This window comes from Myotis myotis, unplaced genomic scaffold (assembly GCF_014108235.1).
Source record: "Myotis myotis isolate mMyoMyo1 unplaced genomic scaffold, mMyoMyo1.p scaffold_m19_p_6, whole genome shotgun sequence".
Lineage (NCBI taxonomy): Eukaryota > Metazoa > Chordata > Mammalia > Chiroptera > Vespertilionidae > Myotis > Myotis myotis.
This window is the reverse complement of record NW_023416368.1, coordinates 6870340-6893912: the sequence shown is the minus strand read 5'-3', so window position 1 is coordinate 6893912 and position 23573 is coordinate 6870340. Positions and strand designations below refer to the sequence as shown.

Genomic DNA, 23573 nt, shown 5'->3' with positions numbered 1-23573 from the left:
AAAGCCTGGCTCTAAACGTCGCAGCCAGGACTCTGCCAGGCCCGCACTTGCTGTGAGGGTCCCCACTGGGCAGGCTCCAGGCAGGCTCTGCGTCAGCGGCCTGCATGCTGCGGGGAGCCTCAACCTCTTCCTGTCTTGCAGCTTTTACAAATCCAACTACGTGCAAAGGTTCCACTACTCCCGGCCCGTGCGCAGGGGAACGGTCGACCCCGAGAACGAGTTTGCCGTGAGTACCTGCCCTCCCCCGCAGCAGCCCTGACCATTCCCTGGGCCCCCTTGCCAAGCAGGGCATGCATCTGCCGAACTCCGAATGGGAGGGGATTTGATCCAAAGCCAAGGAAGTAAAGCCAGCAGCATCCACTCGACGCAGCGACACCATCCCTGGTCCTTCCATTGGGGTTGTTAGTCTTTTCACTTTCAAGATAGGCCCGGGCCTCAGTGAGATGGCCTTTCAAGCACAGGGCACTGGGGTGTATCCGGAAGGGAGGGTCCTCAGGCTCGGCAGGGGCAGTGAAGCCAAACCCTCCAGGAAACACCAATTATAAGCCACAGAGGTGTGAGTCCCAGCCGTCCCCTGGGTGTTTCCCCAGCTGGGGCCTCGGCATGAGGAGGTGGCCTCAGGGCTCCTCCAGCTCTTGGCCTCGGGCTGTGACTCTTCATATTTGGGGAGTTGCTGCCCCTTTGAGAATTGAGTGCACACGGTGGCCCTTCCCCAGGAAAGGCAGGTGGGTGCATTCAATATTACCTTAAGGTTCAAACCCTTCAGAAACCCCAGTTAAAACAGACGGGGTCTAAATCCAGGGAAAACTTAAACTTCACGCTGGGAAAGGATTCCTAAGGGGAAGGTGAGAGTGTGTTTTTGGGTCTTGCAATACTTATTCTGGTCTCGGTTGGGTGGGGAGCCTGCGGGTCTGGAGGGATCCGGGAAAGCGTGTCTGGAACCCAGGTTTCCTAAGAGGTGCTTTCCTTCCCTCGTCACCCCCTGCCCTGGCACAGTCCATGTGGATCGAGAGAACCTCCTTCGTGACCGCATACAAGCTTCCAGGGATCCTGCGCTGGTTTGAGGTGGTCCACATGTCCCAGGTGAGTCCCCGGGCCTTCGGGGTGCACCTCTCCCAGCCCCAGGAGCTTTGGTTTGAAGCCACCGTGTGAGTCCTGGAATTCCAGTGAGGGAAGGGACCTGAGGCAGCATCCAAATTAGTGCTTTCAGATCTTCCTTAAGCACCAGGTGGCTTTCTTTCCTCACAAATGAAACCTGATGCCATGCAAGCTGGTGAATGGGGGGCTCCTGTGGTGGATGCAGGGGGAGGTAGAGGCCTGGCACTCTCTCCACGCAACCACCCCTCATATCCTCCTGTCCCAGCAGCCCCTGAGGGTGCATGTGCAGAATCCCACGATGAACCCATTTTACAGCTGGATAAAATGAGGTTCACAGAGAAGAAATCCCACAGGAGCCAGGCTAATTTTTGAACTCCCTTATGCAAATTGCATGTATTTTACTTCTCAATGCACTTTAGGGTCTTCACATCCTCATCTAAGAATCTTTTTGCTCCCACAAAAAGGGGGTCAGAGTGGTGGTGAGGAAACCTGAAATGTAGGCACATATTCAGGATGTCTTATTCATTCAACAAATTTGTGATGCATACCTAACACAAGCCAGGCGCTGTTCTAAGACCTGAAGATTTTGCCACGAAGCTTACATTTAAGTGCAGGAGACAGACTAAAACATCAAAGTCAATATATTCTGTGTCAAATGGTGATAGCCATTATGGAGAAACGTAGAAGAGAGAGATGATGGAGGGATTGCTATTTAAATCAGGTGGCCAGAGAAAGCCCAGAGGGAGTCAGGGAGTGGCCCATGCAGATACGAAGAGGAGGACTTTCCAGCAGAGGGAACGGCAGTGCAAAGGCCCTGGGGCCAGTGCATGCTTGTGTCTGGGTCAGCACCAGTGAGGGCTGAGGAGGAGGAGGCGGACACCAGATCATGTAGGAATTTACAGGCCACTTCCAGGACTTTGGCTTTCCTACTGAATGACCTGGAACCGTGAGCAGAGGAGGGACGTGATCTGATTGGTATTTTCCAGCTACTTGTATGATCAGCTTTAGGACCACCCAACCCCAGCAGCTCAGTGGCCCTCCAGTCTCCTTTTCACAGGCATAGCCTGGACCTTGGGGGAAATAGAATGATGATCAGCAAACATTCATTGAGGATGTGCTAAACCATTAGTGGGTTGTTCAAGGTTAGCAAGTAAGGCAGGGTTTGACTTCCACCTCAGGTTCCTGGGCTGGATTCACTCTCTCCTCCTTCCTCAGCATGTCCCATACCGCCCCAGCAATAAGGAGAACCCTGGAAAGGTAGAAACCATTCATGCTCTTCCTCGTGGGGCAGACTGACACAGGCGAAGCTTGACAAGTGTCCCAGGCCCTGTGTCAGCCTTTATCGTATTATTCCCCAAATACAAAACTCTGCGAAGTACATACTGTTATTAATCCCGTATCTGGAGTGAAGAATGTGAAACTCTCTACCAATCTGTAGCTGCCGGCCCATGGCCCTACTGTGCCTTTCCCTCCAGGGGCGCTCAGCAGGGTGCCCCCTGTCCTTCAGTGACCCCATGAGACGGTGGGCAACGGAGGGAGCCCTGTGGCACCCCCATTCTCCTCCCCCCTGACTTTCTCCTCAAAGCACCTGCCGCCTCCTAACAGACCATCTAATGTGGCCGCATGTTGATTTTAATGTCTGGAATATTACATATAATAGACCCTATTAGGATCTAAGTGCTACACTAACATAAGTTCCAGGAAGCCAGATTTTGGTCTATTTTGTTCCCTGCCATATTGCTCAATGCAAAGACTAGTCCCAGGCCCGTAACTGCTGCTCAAGAATCTTGGTTAAGAAAACCTATACCCACCAATCAATATGCAGACGCCGTCACGCTGAACCGGGTTCCTTGTCTTACGGACTCAGGAGTCAGGAAAGGATTGGTCAACATTTTTGTTTCGCTCCTTTTATCCTGATGGCTTCTGATGGGAAGGTTTAGGAAAACTTCCAAAACGTTGACCGGAGTGGATTTATCTGTAGCAGCCTCCCGGCTGAGTGACCCCGAATGTCAGCACGTCTCAGACACCAGCTTCCTGCCCGCTGAGTGAGTGTGTTTCCCTGCATTGGCGTTTGCGTTCCCCGAATTGATGTCTTGTCGGCTGTTTCTTCCGTGAATCGTCATGACGACAGGACTGTTTGTACAGAGAGGTGTTTTCTGATGGGATTCGAGTGTGGGTTCTGCTTACGGAGGGGTCTTTCTTGCTCTCAGTCCCGCGAACATGCAAGCCTTCACAGCAAGCCTTGACCTGGGGTCAGGAACACACATGCAACACTGTGGTTAACAAGCTGCATGTTTTTGGACAAACACAGTGTGTCTCAGGGCCTTCATTTCCATCGTCTGTAAAACGGAGACTGAAAACCTATGGAATGTCAGAGCGGAAAGCCGCCCAGGGGTCATTCAGTCATGAGCTACAAGCTCAAAAACCTTCATGGCCCAGGAGAAAAATGCCAGTAGGTGAGATAGTCCCTATTCCAACAGCAGGGGCTGGTGATGCGGCGGCAGCCCCTCTCCAGCTGAAGTCAGTTTTACAACTAGACCTCCCGTGCCGTCTGCAAGGACCTCGCCAGGCCCAGCCTGGCCTGCAGATCCTGGTTCTTGTCCATCCCACTATTTTACACGGGAGGAAACTGAGGCCAAAGGTGGGACTTGAGCTGCCGAGTGATCAGGGGCAGAAATAGGATGCAATGGCATTGCCTGCCTCGTGTAGCGCCTGGGGTCCTAAGAGGGTCTGATTTAAGAAGGGGATGTGGGTGACATGCCTCTGAAGAATACGAAACACCCCGATGACAGGGAATTCGTGTCCCTTCGTCCTTTGGCTGCTCTCACCTCCCAGGTCTAAAACTGTTTCCGAAGAGCGTCCCTCTGGTAGTTCAGTCTCCCCTCCAGCAGGGTGGGCAAGGTTGCATGCAGTGGCACCGCTCCGAGCACTGCACACTCGGTCACACGGATGTCAGGGGTGAGAAGCCAGAGGCACTGTCACCCTCACTCCCAGCTCCCCAGGCTGTAATGAGGTTGAAGACGGGCGGGGAGGGGGGAGAAAGGGGGATTCAAAAGTTGCTTGAGAAATGGGGCGGAAAGCCAATCAACAGGACTTCCCATGGTTAATAACTCTCCCTCACGTCTTCGTCTCTCAGAAGCGCCAGGCTATTGTGAGATCGGGGTGCGGTGCTGGGCCCTCCCGCATGGTGACAGATTTTCCCTGGAGCCCAGTCTGGACGGGGCTTCCACAGCCCCTGCAGGGGTGCAGCCTCGCTGAGCGGGCACATAGCATCCTGCTCCAGATCACGTGTGTGTGTGTGTGTGTGTGTGTGTGTGTGTGTGTGTGTGACAGAAAGAGGCAGTGCCAGTGAGAGAACCTGGTCCCAGGGCCGCCTTACTGCAGACAGCACCATCTTTAAAAATGACAACAATTGAAGAAAGGTGTGGGAGGCTGGGATTTCACCGAGATTTAAGGAAATGGTTTAAAAAGATGTTCCAGACAGCTCTAGAGGTTGGATCTACCCTTCCCACATGCCCCATGGCCATAATACCTACAGCGACATTTTTTGAAGAATTCTGCTGAGTCGAGGGTCATATTACCTCCCCTAGTCATTGCTACAGACTCAGGGAGGCACCCACCCTGCCAGGGAGTCTCCCTGGTGAGGACCACTGCTGCTCTCTGTCCTCGCGCCTGCGAAAAGGAGGAGCAGTAGCTACCAGCTATTCTCCGAGCAGGTTTCATCAGCCTTGTTTTACCAATGAGTCCACTAAGGCTCAGAAAGGCTAGGGTCGCAGGGTCACACAGCTGGAAAACAGCCAGCAGGGGTGAGGGCTGCACTCAGTGTAGCCCAGGGCGAGCGCACGGGGGCCTGTGGGAGACCCCACCTGCCACCTGTTGTTGTGAGTTGTTTTATTGGAACAACGAGCGCATTAATTTTGCTGTTGCCTGGAGCTGCCTTTTCCTACAGAAACAGAATTGACTGGTTGCGACAGAGAATGTCTGGCTTGCAGATGTCTGGGTCTTTTATGGAAAGGTTTGCAGCCCCTCGCTCAGTTTTTCCCTCCAGATTCCATGCTCTTGAGATCCCTGACTGTGCAGTTAGCATGTGATGGGTGTCTTGTATATATCGCTTTCTAACGGGTGTTGGAGAGGCAATGAGTGTTATCTTCCCAACTAAACCGAATCCACCTGGGGACAGAGACCCCTCGTACAACAACCGGTTTTAGGACTGACGCTGGGCCAAGCTGGGGCATCAGGCCTCCCGCTGCTCTGGTCTGCCTGCTGACAGCTCACACACAGTAGGTACACAAGCAATGCCAGATGGGTTGGATTACAGAGTGGTTCTCCCAGGTAATAAGAAGGAAGGGCCTCCCTCACGCACATCCAGGCTCTGAAACCCCAGCAAAGGCCTGGAGTCTGCCTCAGCTCCCCAGGGGAATCCCTTCTCACAACACAGGACGCTGTCTCTCCCCAGACAGCAGGCAGCCCAGAGCCACTAATTACAGGCCGCCGCGGCCCCTCCGGGAGCATCGCCTCATTTGAATTCCAGCCCCCAGTGAAATCAATACCTACCGGCGAGCTTGTCTTGTTTTCCTTTGTCTTTTTTTGTTTTTTAATTTATTTCATTTTATTATTTATTTCAGAGAGGAAGGGAGAGGGAGAGAGAGATAGAGGAGAATCATTGATCGGCCTCCTGCATGCCCCACACTGGGGATCAAGCCCACAACCCTGGCATGTGCCCTGACCAGGAATAGAACCCTGGCCTCCTGGTCCATAGGCCGAGATCTGTTTTTAAAGGTCCTGCTAAGGCCTCCTCTTTCTGCTGATCTCACTTGCAACAGACCACCATCAGCCCCCTGGAGAACGCCATCGAAACCATGTCCACAGCCAATGAGAAGATCCTGATGATGATCAACCAGTACCAGAGTGACGAGAGCCTCCCCATCAACCCACTGTCCATGCTGCTCAACGGGATCGTGGACCCCGCCGTCATGGGAGGGTTCGCCAAGTACGAGAAGGTGAGGACTCTGCTGTCCCGGCCCCCGGCGGGGTCAGAGCAGTAGCTGGGGGCCAGGGGGGCAGACACAGCTGCATGTCGCTCATCTTACTCTAGCCGTTTGCCCCTAAAGGGACCCCTCAGCCTGGTGGGAACCCATTCACCTCCCAGAGGCTCCACAGCCTCCCTCTCGTCTCCTCCCCACACTCAGTACCGCACTGTGCTGTGGCTGGAAGGGGCAGGGCTCACAGGGCCCCTTAGCCCACTGGTCACACCCAGGTGCCTCAGCCAAGGAAGGGCTCTGGGAAGACCAGGGGACCGTAAGCCAGGCCACTGAAGTGGAGGAGCCATGAATCCAAGTCCGTGACGGCAAATATCTTCTAAAAGAGAAAGAAATGAAACCCAGAATCTGTGACAATACAGACAGGATGGAAAGTCAATTCCAAAAGGAGAATCACAACTTAGATAGCCAGGCCCAAGGTCCCTCCAGAAATCCTCACACATGGGAGCCACCGATTTTTTTTTTTTTTTTTTTTTTTGAGCTTCCTGGTGTCCAGAGCACAAAGGGAAAAGCCATCAGATATATGAGTCACAGTATTCACTGGGGAAGAATACCAACTTCTCAGGAGGGGACATAGCTTTTCCTGGCAATGAAATGGAATGGAAAGTCCTCACTTGTGTCACACCTTACATTGTAGGAGACACTGGGGGAAGTGGCCTCCTCCTTCTAGTAGACCTCACAGTGAACTCCCTAGTATCTTTCCATGCCATTCACTGATGTGAGACTAAGAATGCAACACAGTAATTTCATTCAGAGCAATTCCAGTTGCTAACCCGACAGTCCTTCCAGCCACCCTCAGTCCCCCATAGAGTCCCCACTGGCATGCCTTCACTCAGCCTGGAGGGCTGCTGGGTGTGCCCATGTGTGTGCACACCTGGAGGACATGAGCCCGGAGAGAGCTGGGGGTGCCAGGTTCACACACCAGGAGGGAGGTGGTGAGGTGAGCTGCTCTCAAACGTAAACGTGAGTCAGATCCTTGCAGAGCTTTGTAACTAACCTGGGTGCCCGCCCCCCCCCCCCCCCAGCAGGTTCTGATGCAGTAGGTCTGGGTGGGGCCCAATAATTGGCATCTCTGACAAGTTCCCAGGTGATGGGTGATTTGCTGCTGCTGATCCAGGGACCCCACTTTGAGAACCACTCTCCTGGGGTCTGTGGCCCATTCCCAGTGGGTGCTGACCTGAGCCTCCAAGAAGGGAAAATAGTGTCGGTCACTATAGGTCTCTGCCCCATCAATACTGTGGCCTCGCTGCTGGCCCTCTCCAGTGGAATCCTCTCTCGGTGCCGGGGACATGGGTCAGGGGCCCACACCAAATGAACAGAACCCCCCAAACTCCCATCTGTCCCCCCCCAGGCCTTCTTCACAGAGGACTACACCAGGGACCACCCCGAGGACCAGGACAAGCTGAGCCGCCTCAAGGACCTGATCGCGTGGCAGGTAAAGCAGAGCTGACGGGAGCCTCCCTGCCTCTGCCCTCCCAGCCCCTCCCGTACAGGCCTCAGCCAGCCGCTGCCCGGCCTGGCTGCACCTGTCCTCCTGTCCTCTGGCTTTCGGCCCTTCTTCTGACGCTATATCTCACCCGAGCAGGCCCACTCAGAGCCTGGATTTGGGCCACCGCACCCCTGGGGTGCTGCATGGGGACCGGGCGAGGACGTCGTGCTGCCTGTCGCTAAGACTGCTTTATGGGCTCTTGAAGTCAGGGCAGCTTCTCCCAGCGGGACTGAAATAAAAGCCAGGCCCCCCACACCCACCACCACCTTCCCCCACAGCCGGCACATGGCAATCAGATAAAAGAGGCTCCGCCCCACACCCCTCCTGAGGCTGACCCAGTCTGTTGCAGATAAAGCTCAGATGGACATGAGGTTTGGGGGATAACTGAGGCCTTTGCTTGGTTTTTGGTCAGAGAGCCTTCATTCTGCACAAGCTGCTTACCCTCCAGAGCCCAGCCAGGGGACTGGGAAGGCGCGTCCTCCCACTGCCCGCCCGCCCTGCGGTCCCCTCTCAGCCCCTGCGTCCCTCCCGCCTGGCACCTCTACCAGCCTCCACACTCTGCCTCCTCTGACTCTCTTTCTGTGCGCGCCCTCTCTCTCTCTCCCTCTCTCAGAGGTTCTGTGCTTCTGTCCCTCCCCACTCCATCTTTTACCTCCTCTGCATCCCCATCGTACTCCTCTCTCTGCACCCCATCTTACTCCTCTCTCTGCACCCCATCTTACTCCTCTCTCTGCACCCCATCATACTCCTCTCTCTGCACCCCATCTTACTCCTCTCTCTGCACCCCATCATACTCCTCTCTCTGCACCCCATCATACTCCTCTCTCTGCACCCCATCTTACTCCTCTCCACCCCCCATCTTACTCCTCTCTCTGCACCCCATCATACTCCTCTCTCTGCACCCCATCATACTCCTCTCTCTGCACCCCATCATACTCCTCTCTCTGCACCCCATCTTACTCCTCTCCACCCCCCATCTTACTCCTCTCTCTGCATCCCCATCTTACTCCTCTCTCTGCACCCCATCTTACTCTTCTCTCTGCACCCCATCATACTCCTCTCTCTGCACCCCATCTTACTCCTCTCTCTGCACCCCATCATACTCCTCTCTCTGCACCCAATCTTACTCCTCTGCACCCCATCTTACTCCTCTCTCTGCACCCCATCTTACTCCTCTCCACCCCCCTCTTACTCCTCTCTCTGCACCCCATCTTACTCCTCTCTCTGCACCCATCTTACTCCTCTCTCTGCACCCCATCTTACTCCTCTCTCTGCACCCATCTTACTCCTCTCTCTGCACCCCATCTTACTCCTCTCCACCCCCCATCTTACTCCTCTCTCTGCACCCCATCTTACTCCTCTGCACCCCATCTTACTCCTCTCTCTGCACCCCATCTTACTCCTCTCCACCCCCATCTTACTCCTCTCTCTGCACCCCATCTTACTCCTCTCCACCCCCCATATTACTCCTCTCTCTGCACCCCATCTTACTCCTCTCCACCCCATCTTACTCCTCTCTCTGCACCCCATCTTACTCCTCTCTCTGCACCCCATCTTACTCCTCTCTCTGCCACCCATCTTACTCCTCTCCACCCCCATCTTACTCCTCTCTCTGCACCCATCTTACTCCTCTCCACCCCCATCTTACTCCTCTCTCTGCACCCCATCTTACTCCTCTCCACCCCCATCTTACTCCTCTCTCTGCACCCCATCTTACTCCTCTCTCTGCACCCCCCCCATCTTACTCCTCTCTCTGCACCCCATCTTACTCCTCTCTCTGCACCCATCTTACTCCTCTCTCTGCACCCCATCTTACTCCTCTCCACCCCCCATCTTACTCCTCTCTCTGCACCCCATCTTACTCCTCTGCACCCCATCTTACTCCTCTCTCTGCACCCCATCTTACTCCTCTCCACCCCCATCTTACTCCTCTCTCTGCACCCCATCTTACTCCTCTCCACCCCCATATTAATCCTCTCTCTGCACCCCATCTTACTCCTCTCCACCCCCATCTTACTCCTCTCTCTGCACCCCATCTTACTCCTCTCTCTGCACCCCATCTTACTCCTCTCTCTGCACCCCATCTTACTCCTCTCCACCCCCCATCATACTCCTCTCTCTGCACCCCATCTTACTCCTCTCCACCCCCATCTTACTCCTCTCTCTGCACCCCATCTTACTCCTCTCCACCCCCATCTTACTCCTCTCTCTGCACCCCATCTTACTCCTCTCTCTGCACCCCCCATCTTACTCCTCTCTCTGCACCCCATCTTACTCCTCCGCACCCCATCTTACTCCTTTCTCTGCACCCCATCTTACTCCTCTCTCTGCACCCCATCTTACTCCTCTCCACCCCCCATCTTACTCCTCTCTCTGCACCCCATCTTACTCCTCTCCACCCCCATCTTACTCCTCTCTCTGCACCCCATTTTACTCCTCTCTCTGCACCCCATCTTACTCCTCCGCACCCCATCTTACTCCTCTCTCTGCACCCCCATCTTACTCCTCTCTCTGCACCCCATCTTACTCCTCTCTCTGCACCCCATTTTACTCCTCTCTCTGCACCCCATCTTACTCCTCTCCACCCCCCATCTTACTCCTCTCTCTGCACCCCATTTTACTCCTCTCTCTGCACCCCATCTTACTCCTCTCCACCCCCCATCTTACTCCTCTCTCTGCACCCCATTTTACTCCTCTCTCTGCACCCCATCTTACTCCTCTGCACCCCATCTTACTCCTTTCTCTTCTCCTCTCCACCTGCTCCCCTCCTTTCTCTCCTGGGTTTTCTCTCCCTTCTCTCTCCCTGCCCCCCACCCTCCCAGAGAAGGAACAATCCACCAGACACTCCCCCAACACACACTTTAAAGGACCAGGCTCCTCCAGGCCTGATGCAGCACCCCCCCCCGACCCCCCGCCGCCCCACCCCACAACACCTCTGCTCTCAGGGGCCACCCACCCACCACCAGGCACACTGTTGAGGGGGCTGTGCTCTGAGGGCAGGAGCTGGAGGACAGCAAGCCCAGGGGCAGGGGCAGCGGCTGCAGCTGCCAGACCTCCCTCCCTCCTTACCCATCCCCAGGCAAACAAAAGGAGCTATTGTGGTGGGGAGGGGAGTGTTTGCTACTCTAGGGAAATCAGGGAGCGTGGAGCACTGGGTGCAGCCTCTTTTCTTAAAATAATGATTCCTAATTCAGGTCCTTCTCTGCCTCTGCCGTATGCAAAGTGAGGCTTGGAAAGGGGCGAACCCAGGCGCTGCACAGACGTGCTCCCCGGAATGCATTTGTGTGTCTGGAATTTTCTCTCCATCCTTACCTGTGCCACCTGTGAAACCCAATGCCCCCAAGGCCCCAGCCTTCCTTCCCAGGTCTCATGCCTTTTTCACTCACAACCATATTCCCCCTTTCTCCTCCCCGCCCCCACCACACGCAACATGGGAAGCAGGAAGGCCAGGCTTTGATTTGGTTTCCTTCCTCTGATGATTCTGGGTGCCCCAGAGTGGGCTAACATGTCACACAAATCTGTTTGGTTGTTGGGGTCATCCTCAATCCATACCCCTGCCCGGGGTCTCTCCACCGGGCACCATTTATCACCTGGTAATGGATTCTCAGTGCTGTGTCCACCACCCAAAGCCTGGAGCTCAGACTCACAGCACAGAAGGAAATGTTGGCTAATGGAGAGCACTACAAAGGAGACTTGGAAAGCATATAGTAGATGGCTTCTAAAAGCCCTTAGCTGGGAGGGGGGGCGGGGGGAAGAAAAGAAAAGCAAAGCTGTTAGCTAGGCCCTTTCAGCCAGCGCCCCCTAGTGGCCACCCCCTCCCTACCTGGTCCCCACGCACCTGGTCACTATGTTACAGAGACCCAGTCAGCCAGGAAAAGGGGGTTGCCCTGGGCAGTGTACCTCCCACCCAGAGTCCAGGCACCCTGACCATGGCACCTACCCTCAGGGGGAAGGCAGCCCTTTTGCATTATCACGCACAGCACATGAGTTCCTCCTGGCCCATTCATTCCCGTCACTCTTCGTTTATATCATTGAGTCCCTCCTGTGTGCGGGGCCACAGAAACACAGCTGGACCAATCCGGCCTCTACCTCCTAATTAGAGATAATTAGAGACTGTCAGCTCTCGCTGCTCCTGTCTCAGCCTCTCCCGCTGCACCTCTGTGCTCGGCCTCTCGGCCCCTTCGCTTTTCTGGGTCCCAGGTGCCTCCAATCCCTGAGCCCCTCCTGGCTTCCCAAGGGCAGATGGCTCCTTCTGGCCACAGCTCCCTCCCTGCTCCAGGTCGCGACCGTCCTCCATCCTTCCCCTGGCACGCTGGGGCAGGTTGGCAGGTCTCTACCTTCACTGAGGTTTCATTTCCCCTTTGCCTCACTGTTTCGGGGAGATGTGTGTGTGTGTGTGTGTGTGTGTGTGTGTGTGTGTGTGTGTGTGTGTGTGTGAGAGAGAGAGAGAGAGAGAGAGAGAGAGAGAGAGAGAGAGAGAGAGAGAGGCAGAAATGTCTTTATGTCACCAGTCATGGAAACGTGTCCTTTTTTCTCCAAATTAACCTGTATTCTGCCTTTTCACACCCTCGTTCTGCTGCCCCGAGGCCAGGATACTCTCGGCTCTCCCTGCTCACAGTGGCCCTGTGGCCCAGCTGCTGCCTTTACCTCTACCCCTCAGACAGGACCTAGCGTCCTCCCTTGTTGGTCAGTCGGAACTTAACTCCCTCACATCCCACATCCGCCATCTCCGCCCTCGTCTCCTCCATCCCTTCTTTAAGTCCCCTGTCTATGGGCATCGCCCAGAACTTCCTGGACGAGGCGTTGAGTCAAAGCAAAGGTTGCCTCTCCTCTGGTCCCACACTCCCCGACCCAGATGCCACTCGGCAGAGACTTTCCAAACATCCCGGGTGCGGGTGCGGCGGGGGGGGGGTTGCTCCAGCCCTCCTGTTGGGCACAGCCGCTGCCGCTCTCCCTCCCCGTCCAGAGTCCAGAGCAAACCCCAAGGCTGCAGCTGTCTGTTTCCCAGGGCCCCTGACCCTGTGAGAAGGTCTCGGGGACCGGAACACCCCGGACATATTCTCAGCGGGGCGAGGCCTCCGGCACCCAGCTCACTGGCCACCACTCCTCTCCAGATCCCCTTCCTGGGAGCTGGGATTAAGATCCACGAGAAGCGGGTGTCCGAGAACCTGCGGCCCTTCCACGACCGGATGGAGGAGTGTTTCAAGAACCTGAAAGTGAAGGTGGAGAAGGAGTATGGTGTCCGAGAGATGGTACGGGGGTGTCTGGGGGGGAGGGGAGAGGGGGGATGGGGAGGATGATGGGACCTGAGGAGAAGGACTCGAGGGCCCCGATGCCTGAGCTGAGGATTCAGGGGAACCTCCCTGTGAACTTGACCCGTCAGAAGTCACCCCCAGACAAACACCACTTACAAACTGGGAACTGAAGGGGCTGTGCTAGTCATAAAAGCTACACGGATGAAGCACCTACTCTGTGCCTTGTCTGATCTAAGCATGGGACATGTGGTAGGTCACGCAGTCCTCACTGCGTGTCTGTGAGGCGGGAGTGACTTAACCCCGTTCCCTTCTGGAGGGTCAGGGGTGGTAGTGACTTGCCAGAGGCTGCCTAGCGCGTGAGTGCAGGTCAGAATTCACGCCTGGTTCCGCTGGCCTCCAAAGCCAGTGCTTCCGGCCACTCACAAGCTCCATGGACTAAAGAGGCCGTTGGCCTGGGACTCACAGGAGCACCTTCATCCTCTTCCCCAGAAAGTGGGGTCATCAAACGTCCACCCGGATGGGAAAGCTGAGGCCCCGAGGGGCAGTGAGTGACCGGAGGGGCGCGAGGGGACTCGGGTCTCCTGTCTCCTGGTGCCATCGTGGCTCCATGAGTCAGGCCGGTGCTGATGCTGTCAGAGCAGGTCAGCTTTCTCAGGTCAAGGGTGACGTCCACAAGACTCCCCTCCCACATCCGGACCAGCCATAGGGTAAGGTCTGGGGAGGTCCCAAGCACACTGCCGACGCTGCCCGCCCCTGGATGCAGGGCGGCCTCCAGGAAAGCTCACCGGAGCCCAAGTGGCCTGAGTTTTTATTGCCCTTTCGTTACACGGACATGACTGGGTGAATCATTGGTCACAGGATGGGAATCCATCTCCAGCCCCGATCCCTCCAGGGACTCTGAGCTGGGCTTACATGGCTCCAGCCCTATCATCACATGCTTGGTTTTTCTGGCCTGGCCCGCCCCTTCCAGAATCTTCTCGTTAGCATGAAGGGCCATCATATATAACAAAGACACTCCTGTCACTGGGGAAATTGCAAGGACTTAGGGTCACCTCCCCTGAGCCCTGGCCAATTCCTTATCCAGCCAGCCCCTCAGCCCCACCAGCCAGGGAGTTGTTCCGCCCCGCTCTACCCCCCAGCTCCCCGCCACCACCACCCAGCTGGAGGCTGGTCAGCAGGGGGGGGGGGGGGGGCAGGAGGCAGGTACCCCAGTTCCCAGCGACCTGTGGGCCAGGCTTTAACCATCCGTTCTCCCCCGCAGCCTGACTTTGAGGACAGGCGAGTGGGCCGCCCCCGGTCCATGCTGCGCTCCTACCGGCAGATGTCCATCATCTCCATGGCGTCCATGAACTCTGACTGCAGCACCCCCAGCAAGACCACCTCCGAGAGGTCAGTCCCCGCCCCAGACGGCACCCTGGGCCCCCCTGGGCCCCGGCCCAGCCCCCACCACGCTCCTGCCCCAGCGCCGCCCTTCCTCCACCTTCCTGCTCTTCCCTCCGAAAGCCTTCCCCACCCTGTGAGGCTGCCATCCTACGACCGCCATCAAAGGGGCATTAGAGGCCCGAGAGGCAAGGGGGCTGTTCCTGAAGGTCCTGCAGGACCCGCCTGCCCACAACCCACAGAGCGACCCGCAGAGCCCGCCTGGGTCCAGAATCTTCTCCCAACTCCCCACCACGGAGGCCCCCACTGCACTCCCCATACCTCTGCCAGGCCCCTCCCCTCCACCGTCCTGGTCTTAGGCTCACCAGGCCTTACTCAGTGACTCTAATGACAGACACTGTGAACCCGGCGCTCTCCACAGGCCAAGGGTGTGCTGAGGGGTCCTCAGACCTCATCGCCGTCTCTCACAAGGTTACCACCAACACCCTGTTTCCTGAAAAGGAAATAATGGCTCAGAGAGGCTGAGTGATTTGCCCAAAGTCCTTCAGCTAAAACGTGGCAGTGTCTGAATTTGAATCCAGACCCCTATCTCCCATGGATCTCCTCTTCTCACCACCAGACTCGCTTTGTATTTTGAAAGTTTGCCACTTAGGCAAGTGGCTCCCCGAGCTCTGCCAGGTCAGCTGTCTCCCTCCCGGCCTGTGGCGACAGCCCAGTCAGCCTGGGTCCCTTCGAGGCGGCCCCACGGGGGCTCTAACGGCAGTGGCCACGCTGTCCCTCTCGCCCTTCAGCTTCGACCTGGAACTGCCACCCCCCAGGGCGCAGAAAGCGGAGCCGGTGGAGCCCATCTCCCCACCAGGGAGCACGCTGCCCGAGGTCAAGCTGCGCAGGTCCAAGAAGCGGGCCAAGCGGAGCAGCGTGGTGTTTGCCGACGAGAAGGCAGCAGCCGAGTCGGACCTCAAGAGGGTGAGCATCGAGGCAGGCTGCCTCAGCACCACCCATAGCAAACCTACTGTGTGCCGGCACTGTCCCCGGGGCTCCCAGACACAGCCCCACACAAGCCTCACTTTTGCCGTGAGGTGGGTGTTATGCAGGCGGCATCTGAGGACAGGGAAGTGAAGCGCTGGCCGGCGCCATGCAGCCTGGACACAGCGGAGCCGGGATATGAACCCAGGCTGCCGGGCTCCGGCCTGGCTGTCTTTTCTGCCATCACAAGCGGCTCTGTGAGGCCGGGAGAAGTGCCTGCTTCACCCACTGAAGGGAGGGCGGCCCTCCTGTGCTGGGCCAGGAGTTTCTACCACTCCTGCCCTCTGGCCCCTGGCCCCGGGCTGCTCTAACCGCTGACCCCGCTGGGTTCCTCCAGGGCAGCGGCAGCCCAGCCAGAGGTGGCTCCTGCGTGCGGAGGTGGCAATAAGATTCCTGTGTTTCACAGTTCCAGGGGGAGTCATTCACATGATAGTCTAAATCAGCGGTTCTCAACCTGTGGGTCGCGACCCCTTTGGGGGTCAAAAGACCCTTTCACAGGGGTCACCTAAGACCATCGGAAAACATATATAATTACATATTGTTTTTGTGATTAATCACTATGCTTTAATTATGTTCAATTTGTAACAATGAAAATACATCCTGCATATCAGATATTGACATTGCGATTCATAACAGTAGCAAAATTACAGTTATGAAGTAGCAACGAAAATAATTTTATGGTTGGGGGTCACCACAACATGAGGAACTGTATTAAAGGGTTGTGGCATTAGGAAGGGTGAGGGCCACTGGTCTAAATGAATGCCACACGCCACCCCCACCCCCACCCGGGAGCTGGATAGTGTGCAGCCTGTGCGTATGTACCACACGCGGGCACGGGATGATGCAAAACGGAATAAATGAACCTGGAGCGGGGCCACGGAAGCCTGGCCGAGCCCTCGTCACTAACTTTCCAGCCCAGAGCTGCCTCATGCTGAGTCTCTGTGGTGTGTGTGTGTGCGTGTGTGTGTGTGTTCAGCTCTCCAGGAAGCACGAGTTCATGAGTGACACCAACCTCTCGGAGCATGCGGCCGTCCCCCCCAGGGCCTCCGTCCTCTCTCAGATGAGTTTTGCCAGCCAGTCCATGCCCATCATCCCAGGTATGCACCCTGCCACCACCAGCGCGGGCGTGTGGAGAGGGTCCGGGCCACCGGCCTGGGGGTGGAGGATGGGTGTGTCTAGACAGCAAAGCGGGCCCTGCGCCCCGTCCTCTGAGCTGCTCCCCACCCCGCAAGCTCCACCAGGTGCCGGGGCGGAGGCCGGCGGTCACCGGGCTCAGGATCCCCTGGGAAAGCGTTCATCGCACCCGGTGGCCCTGCTTTCTCAGCGAGCCAGGCCTCCCCAGGCGCCAGCGGCGGGTCCCTGAGCCCCGTGTTGTCTGTGGGGACCTGGAACTTACCCCCGCCTCTTGCAGGTGACGAGTGTTTGATGCACGGATGCTGCGTGCCTCCCCCGCACCCATTCACTGTCCGGCGAGGTTAGCAGCACCCAGACGACCCTTTTGTTCATAGAGGGGACCCTGAGGCCCTAGCTGGTCACGTGGCACGCCCAAGAGCACGCCCTCTGGCATGCAGCAGTCTCTAGCGTCTGCCACTCTGTGCCAGGCTGCCTGTGCCAGGGGCTAGGGCAGAGAGGAGCAAGACAGGCCGGTACTGCCCCCAGACACGGCAGGGCAGGGGGGCCTCGGCCAAGACGCCTGCTGTTCCCCAGTGCCGACCGGTGCCCGGCGCTGTGCTCACTGCTTCTCCCACTATTTCATTTCCGCCTCTGTGCCCACCTGAGGAGTGCCTGGTGCCAATAGCCCCACCATGTGGATGAGGAAACGGAGGCACTGAGAACGCCACGCCCCTGCCTGTCACGGGCTAGTCATGTGGAGGCCGGGTTCACACTCAGGCCTGTGCCCTGGGGCCACCCCAACACTGCGCACTGACCCACAGGAGAGCCCTACAGGGAGGGGTCTGCCTGGGTACTAGCTCTGGGCCGCACAGCACTCTGGGAGGCTGTGCTCTCACCCCCATTTGGCTGATTTCAAAGCAGAGGGTCAGAAGGTAGCTGATTGCTCTGGTCTGCGTGACTCTGAGCAGGTGTCACACCGGCTGTCCCCACTGTCCCTGCCTCCGGGAAGGGAGAAAGCCAGGCTCCGGGTGTTGGAAAGGGAAGGGCATGTCCCCGGAGGAAGTCGGGGCCCTCCCCGCCCGAGCCCCCTGCGGCCAGCCCAGAGGCCCTGGGAGGAGGGTTCATGGGCCCGGAGGCAGGCCCTTCGCTGTCCAGGGGCTGGGCAGCCTCACCCAGAGGACACGGCTGCCGCCCCTGCCCGGCTGGGACCCGTCCTTCCCGGATTCTGTGCCCTGCCTGCCCCCTACCTGCCACCCATCACCCACCTGCCCCTGGGCTGCGCCCCCCACCTGCCACTCACCCTCTCTCCCACCTGCTCTCCCTCTCCCTCCAGCCTTCACGCTCTCAGTGGCCGCTGTGCCCGGGACAGAGGATGGCAGCCGGTCCCCCCGCCTCAGCCAGACCTTCCTCCCTTTCTCGGAAGGCGACAAGCACGACAAAAAGACGCTCAAACGGAAGAAAGTGAACCAGTTCTTCAAGACGATGGTGCGGACCCAGACGGTGGAAGCCGGGGTGCGGGCGGGAGGTGGAGAGGGAAGAGGCAACAGAGAGGAGAAATGGTGTGTGCATGTGCGTGTGTCAGTGTGTGTGTGAGTGTGTGTGTATGCGTGCATGTGTGTGAGTGTATGTGAGTGTGTGTGTGAGTGTGTGTGTGTATGAGTGTGTGTGTGTGTGAGTGTGTGAGTGTGTGTATGAGTGTGTGAGTGTGTGAGTGTGTGTGTGTGTGTGAGAGTGAGTGTGTGTGTGTGCATGTGTGTATGTGTGTGTGCACGCGCATGTGTGGTCACCGGGAGGCAGGGTCAGGCTCCAAGGGCCCTGGTCACTCCTCTGAGCAGCACTGACCCCAGCGGGGCTGCAGGTTGTGCCCAGGGGTGTGCACACTGTCCTTCGTCCAGACTGCCCTTGGGCGTGCCCGTCAGGCCACATCAGGCAGCTGGCTTTGGAAGAGTCTGGGGAAGTTTCCTATTCAACTTACATTACAAAATCCTAGTAATTAGAATTTAGCTTCCGAGCCCCAACTATTCAAGTGCATCTGCTGCCGTTCCTCAGCGGCCTTCGCTCGGGATACAGAAGGAGCCACTGGCACTTTAAAGGGGGGCTCTGCTTCTGTAACAGCGTCAGGTTCACTGCGTGCAGCGAGCAGGCCCCTGCCGACCCCCTTCCCCTCTCCCTGGGTGTCACAGCTCCCACCAGCTCTCTGTCCGTGAAGCAGCGAAGCCTGTGCTCTCACCGCTGTGTGGCCACACTCAGGGCCGGGGCCCACGCTCACTGGGCTCTGGCAGGGGTCTGCTTAGGGGCCCTCAGGATCGGGTGCCCGTGAGATCCCATCTTGGGGGTGCTGTTCCTTCTCCCACACAGCTGGCCAGCAAGTCCTCCGAGGATGGCAAGCAGACCCACGACCTGCCCCCTGACCTGTGAGACGTGCCCGCCCGCCTGGGACTGAGCTGGGGCCGGAGAAGAGCTTCCAGAAGAAGCGAGCTCGGGACATGGATGCCTCGGGAGCAGGGAGACCTCTGATGGGCCTTCACTCAGACAGAGAGGGCGGCTGACCTGGCCCAGAGCTTCTGGTGACAGACGCCGGCGGGGGGTGGGGAGGGGGCTGAGGACACCACGGGTCCGGCCGCCTCTCCGTTCTGCTCTCCAGCATCCCGGGCACATCTTTCCACAGCCCGGCTCACGGTGCAGGAGCCGTGGTCCTGGCTCATTTCTAAGCCCTCGTCCTTCATAGAAAAGCCTTTTAAATACGCTTTTATTTTATTTTTGGTTAACAGTTTTGTACTTGACATTTTTTAATGACAACACCCAGTCTTTTTTCTAGCTGATCGTCTCCAAAGTGTTGCTATTTCTTTCTGGCAATAAAAGTGGTTCCATTGCGTACTTCTGAATCCGGCTGAATCCCTGAGCCCAGCACGGCCGGTGGCTCCCGGAGGCCGGGGGAGGCGGGAAGGCCAGGGCCCGCCGCCATGTGAAGGGGCCTGGCCCCAGCCCGTCCTAGAGGCAAAGTTGCCCACCTCGTTCCCACCACCGGGGCATCTTCTCCGTGCCTCTGGACCTTGGGCGCTGAATGCTGGGTACAGGGACACCAGAATAGTCTTCCAGAATCTTCCTCGTGGGGTCTGCACCGTGGAGAGTTTCACGTGCCTTACTCCCTTCTGGACAGAGATGGCAACACCATCCAACCAAATGCATGAGCTTTAGGGAAAGGGGGCTGAGGTCCTCTGGACGGAGGGCCCCGCCTTTGGGCCCATCACCAGACCAGAGGTGGTGGCTTTTCTTGCAGGGACCCCGAAGTGAGGCCCCAGGGAGGTGAGGGGCTCCTCCAGGGAAGGAAGAGGGGACGGGGAGGCCACCTCCGTGCCTGCCGGGGACTGCAGGGGGGGCTCACGTGGGAAGAAAACTGACACCGGGTAGATCTTGGGTGCATGGCAACCTGGGGTTCAGAGCTCCAGCCATCGAGAGACCTGGGGTGAATGCTCCCCTCTGAAAGCCCTAGTCCCTGGGGATAGTGAGGAGGGAGCATCATGACGGGGTGAGGGGAGAGCATCATGATGATGGTGAGGGGGGAGCATCATGACGATGGTGAGGGGGGAGCATCATGACGGTGGTGAGGGGGGAGCATCATGATGATGGTGGTGAGGGGGGAGCATCATGATGGTGGTGAGGGGGAAGCGTCATGATGATGGTGAGGAGGGAGCAGCATGATGGTGGTGAGGGGGGAGCATCATGATGATGGTGAGGGGGGAGCATCATGATGATCGTGAGGGGGGAGCATCATGACGGTGGTGAGGGGGGAGCATCATGATGATCGTGAGGGGGGAGCATCATGACGGTGGTGAGGGGGGAGCATCATGATGATGGTGAGGCGGGAGCATCATGACGGTGGTGAGGGGGGAGCATCATGATGATGGTGAGGGGGGAGCATCATGATGATGGTGAGGGGGGAGCAACATGATGGTGGTGAGGGGGGAGCATCATGACGATGGTGAGGGGGGAGCATCATGATGATCGTGAGGGGGGAGCATCATGATGATGGTGAGGGGGGAGCAGCATGATGATGGTGGTGAGGGAGAGCATCATGACGATGGGGGGGGGGAGCATCATGATGATGGTGGTGAGGGGAGAGCATCATGATGGTGGTGGTGGGGGAGCATCATGATGATGATGGTGAGGGAGAGCATCATGACGATGGTGGGGGGGAGCATCATGATGATGGTGGTGAGGGGAGAGCATCATGATGGTGGTGGGGGGGGAGCATCATGATGATGATGGTGAGGGGAGAGCATCATGATGATGATGGTGAGGGGGGAGCATCATGATGATGATCGTGAGGGGAGAGCATCATGACGATGGTGAGGGGAGAGCATCATGACGATGGTGAGGGGAGAGCATCATGATGATGGTGAGGGGGGAGCATCATGATGGTGGTGAGGGGGGAGCATCATGATGATGATGGTGAGGGGGGAGCATCATGATGGTGGTGAGGGGGGAGCATCATGATGATGATGGTGAGGGGGGAGCATCATGATGATGGTGGTGAGGGGGGAGCATCATGATGATGATGGTGAGGGGGAGCATCATGATGATGATCGTGAGGGGAGAGCATCATGATGGTGGTGAGGGGGGAGCATCATGATGATGATGGTGAGGGGAGAGCATCATGATGATGATGGTGAGGGGGGAGCATCATGATGATGATGGTGAGGGGGGAGCATCATGATGGTGGTGAGGGGGGAGCATCATGATGGTGGTGAGGGGAGAGCATCATGAGGGTGATGAGTGGGGAGAGCATCCTGACTACAGCTCAGGTTCATTCCGCCCGGACTGCCCCAGCTCAGGGTATGGACACGGCAACAGTTAACTTCCTACATCCTGACAGCAGCCTTAGGAGGGGTCTGTTACCCACATGAAGAAACCGAGGCCCAGAGGCAGAGGTGACCGAGATCGCAGGCTCGGTAAGTGGGCAGCCAGATGGAAGTTGACTTTTCTCCACTCCCCCGCTGTCCCTTGGACACCGCTGTGCACAGGACCTCTGAGTCCCTGTAGCCTCTGTTCTCCCAGGCTCTTCCCCGTGGCCTCACGTCCCCGTCCCCTCCCCCAGCCCCAGACCTGGCGCTGGTCCAGCCTCCCGTCCCCTCACCAGGCCGAGGCCTCTGGTGGTGGTGGTTGGGGTTTGGGCTGCAGCAGGTTCCCTAAGGTGAGGCGGTAGCTCCCAGAGGCTGGGAATCTGCTGGATTCACTTGTCAAAGGGACAAGGAAAGTGGGTGTGGGCAGAGGAGTGTCCTCAAGCAGCTGAGCCACTGGGTGGCACCCACCCCTCCCCCAGCCCGGGGAACACCCCCAGATTCGGAGACGTCCTGGGAAAGTCTACTTTAACCTCTAAAAATTCCCTAACGCTCCTCTCCTCACTCAACAGTGAGTGGCAATAATATTTGTGAGTGTTGTTTTTTTCCTAAAAATTATTAGTATCTGTGAGTTCTGTGTGAAGTCTGTATTAAGGGGCCTGGGCATTCGGTCACGTGGCAGTAACAGCTGTGCCAGCAGCACTAACAGTGACAGACAGCAGCACTAACATAGCTGCCCTCACTCCCGCTTCCCTCCCTTCCATCCTCAAGCCAACCCAGGAGGGTCCCAGCCGCACGCATGGGGACCCCAGGCTTGGGGAGTTGGTGACGGTCCCTTGTCGCCTGGCTGGGAGGGGGCCAGCTCTGTCCACTTCCAGCCACACGATCTGAATCCACACACTCACTTTCCACTTTGCCCACGGCTCAAGGTAAGACTGCATATTCCATGCCCGTTTGAGAGTCTCCCCAGCCATGCCAACGACAGAGCTCTGGAAAAAGGGGGCGGGGGGCTGTGTGTGCAGCAGGGCCCTGCTGTGCCCCTGGGGAGGTTCCCTTATTGTGAGCAGGGTCTGTGCACAGCCAGCTAGCGATTACGAGGAAGGAGGAAGGGTGCTGTTTGCCGTCAGAGCTCCCAGGGAGGGCAATGGGGCGGGTGGGCTGGGGTGAGAGGAAGGATCTACCTGGTGTATCTTCTTCTGTCCTGATGTACAGTTTCAGGGACCCTTAGAGACTGCTTCCTCCAGTCCTCTCGTCCCAGAGCATTGAAACGCACCCAAGGCCACACAGCTGTGATCAGCAGGGCCCGATCCGGACTCAGACCTGCCTGCCTCTAAGCCTGGGTGTCTTCCAGGTGCTCGCCCCTTGGGGGCACCCAGAGTCCCCTTGCCTTTTGCTTGCCCTTCCTCTGACTCTGAGACAGAGCTCATATCAGTCATTCACACTTTAGTGTGATTTAGGGAACCAAGCTTCCTCTCCTAGCCTCATCTCTAGTATGGCCTGGACGCTTTCTTCCTTCCTTCCAGACCTTCAGGCTTAAGGAGGAGAGAAACTTAGAGAAACAAAGGGCCCTCCTAGCATCGAAACCCAGGCTGCTCTCTCCCTCCAGGCATCCTAACCCCTTTGCTGCGCCTTCTGAACCCTGGATGCCTTCTGCTTCTGGTTTCCAGGGAAACAGACCCTCGGGCAGTGACTGAATGCCCATGCTTTTTTTTGGGGGGGGGGGGGGCGGGAGGGGGCGAGCAGCTGTGCAGAAGTGAGTGCCAATTAAAAATATATGAGTAAGTCAGACTATGGGCACAGCACAAAGATGGCAAAACCACGAGGTGTGAGCCTGAACACTGACTCGTACAGGGCCCTGCACACCTCGAGCTGCTACCGCGAAGGCAGTCAGGAATGAACTACTGCCAAGCCTCACTTCCGGGGCATTTCCTACATTGCCTCCTTCGGTCTTTGCAACAGCCCTTTGAAGGAGGTGATCCTGGTTTTATCCTCGTTTTACAGATAAGCAAACCGAGGCTCAGGGTTAAGCAACCTTGAGGCACTCAGAAAATGTAACTGGAAGAGTAGCGATGGAATCCAGACCAGTCCCGCTGCTCCCCTTGGCTGCCTTCTAAGACCTTTTGCCTCGTTGCCAACCCAGCGGAGCTAAAGTCTTTCCCTCCAGGGGTGCATTTCCTCCTGACGCTGCAGGTCCTCCTGGGAACCTGCCCCTTATAGGGGATCCGACCCCCTTGGCCGGCCCTGAAAGCCACCCAGTCTCTGCACTCTGCTCCCTGCTCTTAAAGAGATGGCCGCCAGAGGGCGCTATTGGCCTGTGTTTCTCCAGCTGCCA

At 57.3% G+C, this 23573-nt stretch overlaps 1 protein-coding gene across 2 annotated transcripts in view; it reads left to right on the top strand.

Moving 5' to 3' along the window:
* Positions 1–19271, top strand: part of DOCK2 (dedicator of cytokinesis 2) — a 374655-nt gene extending 355384 nt beyond the window's left edge. The window contains exons 43-52 of one of the 2 annotated variants that reach the window (XM_036312509.1): positions 142–226; positions 997–1083; positions 5922–6098; positions 7489–7572; positions 12741–12878; positions 14143–14270; positions 15053–15227; positions 16264–16384; positions 17734–17885; positions 18759–19271. In XM_036312509.1, the coding sequence (XP_036168402.1) occupies positions 142–226; positions 997–1083; positions 5922–6098; positions 7489–7572; positions 12741–12878; positions 14143–14270; positions 15053–15227; positions 16264–16384; positions 17734–17885; positions 18759–18818 (1207 nt within the window). In that variant the 3' untranslated portion in view covers positions 18819–19271. The remainder of the gene's footprint in view (positions 1–141; positions 227–996; positions 1084–5921; positions 6099–7488; positions 7573–12740; positions 12879–14142; positions 14271–15052; positions 15228–16263; positions 16385–17733; positions 17886–18758) is intronic. The other variant, XM_036312510.1, reaches the window with a different exon arrangement.
* The last annotated feature ends 4302 nt before the right edge of the window (positions 19272–23573 follow it).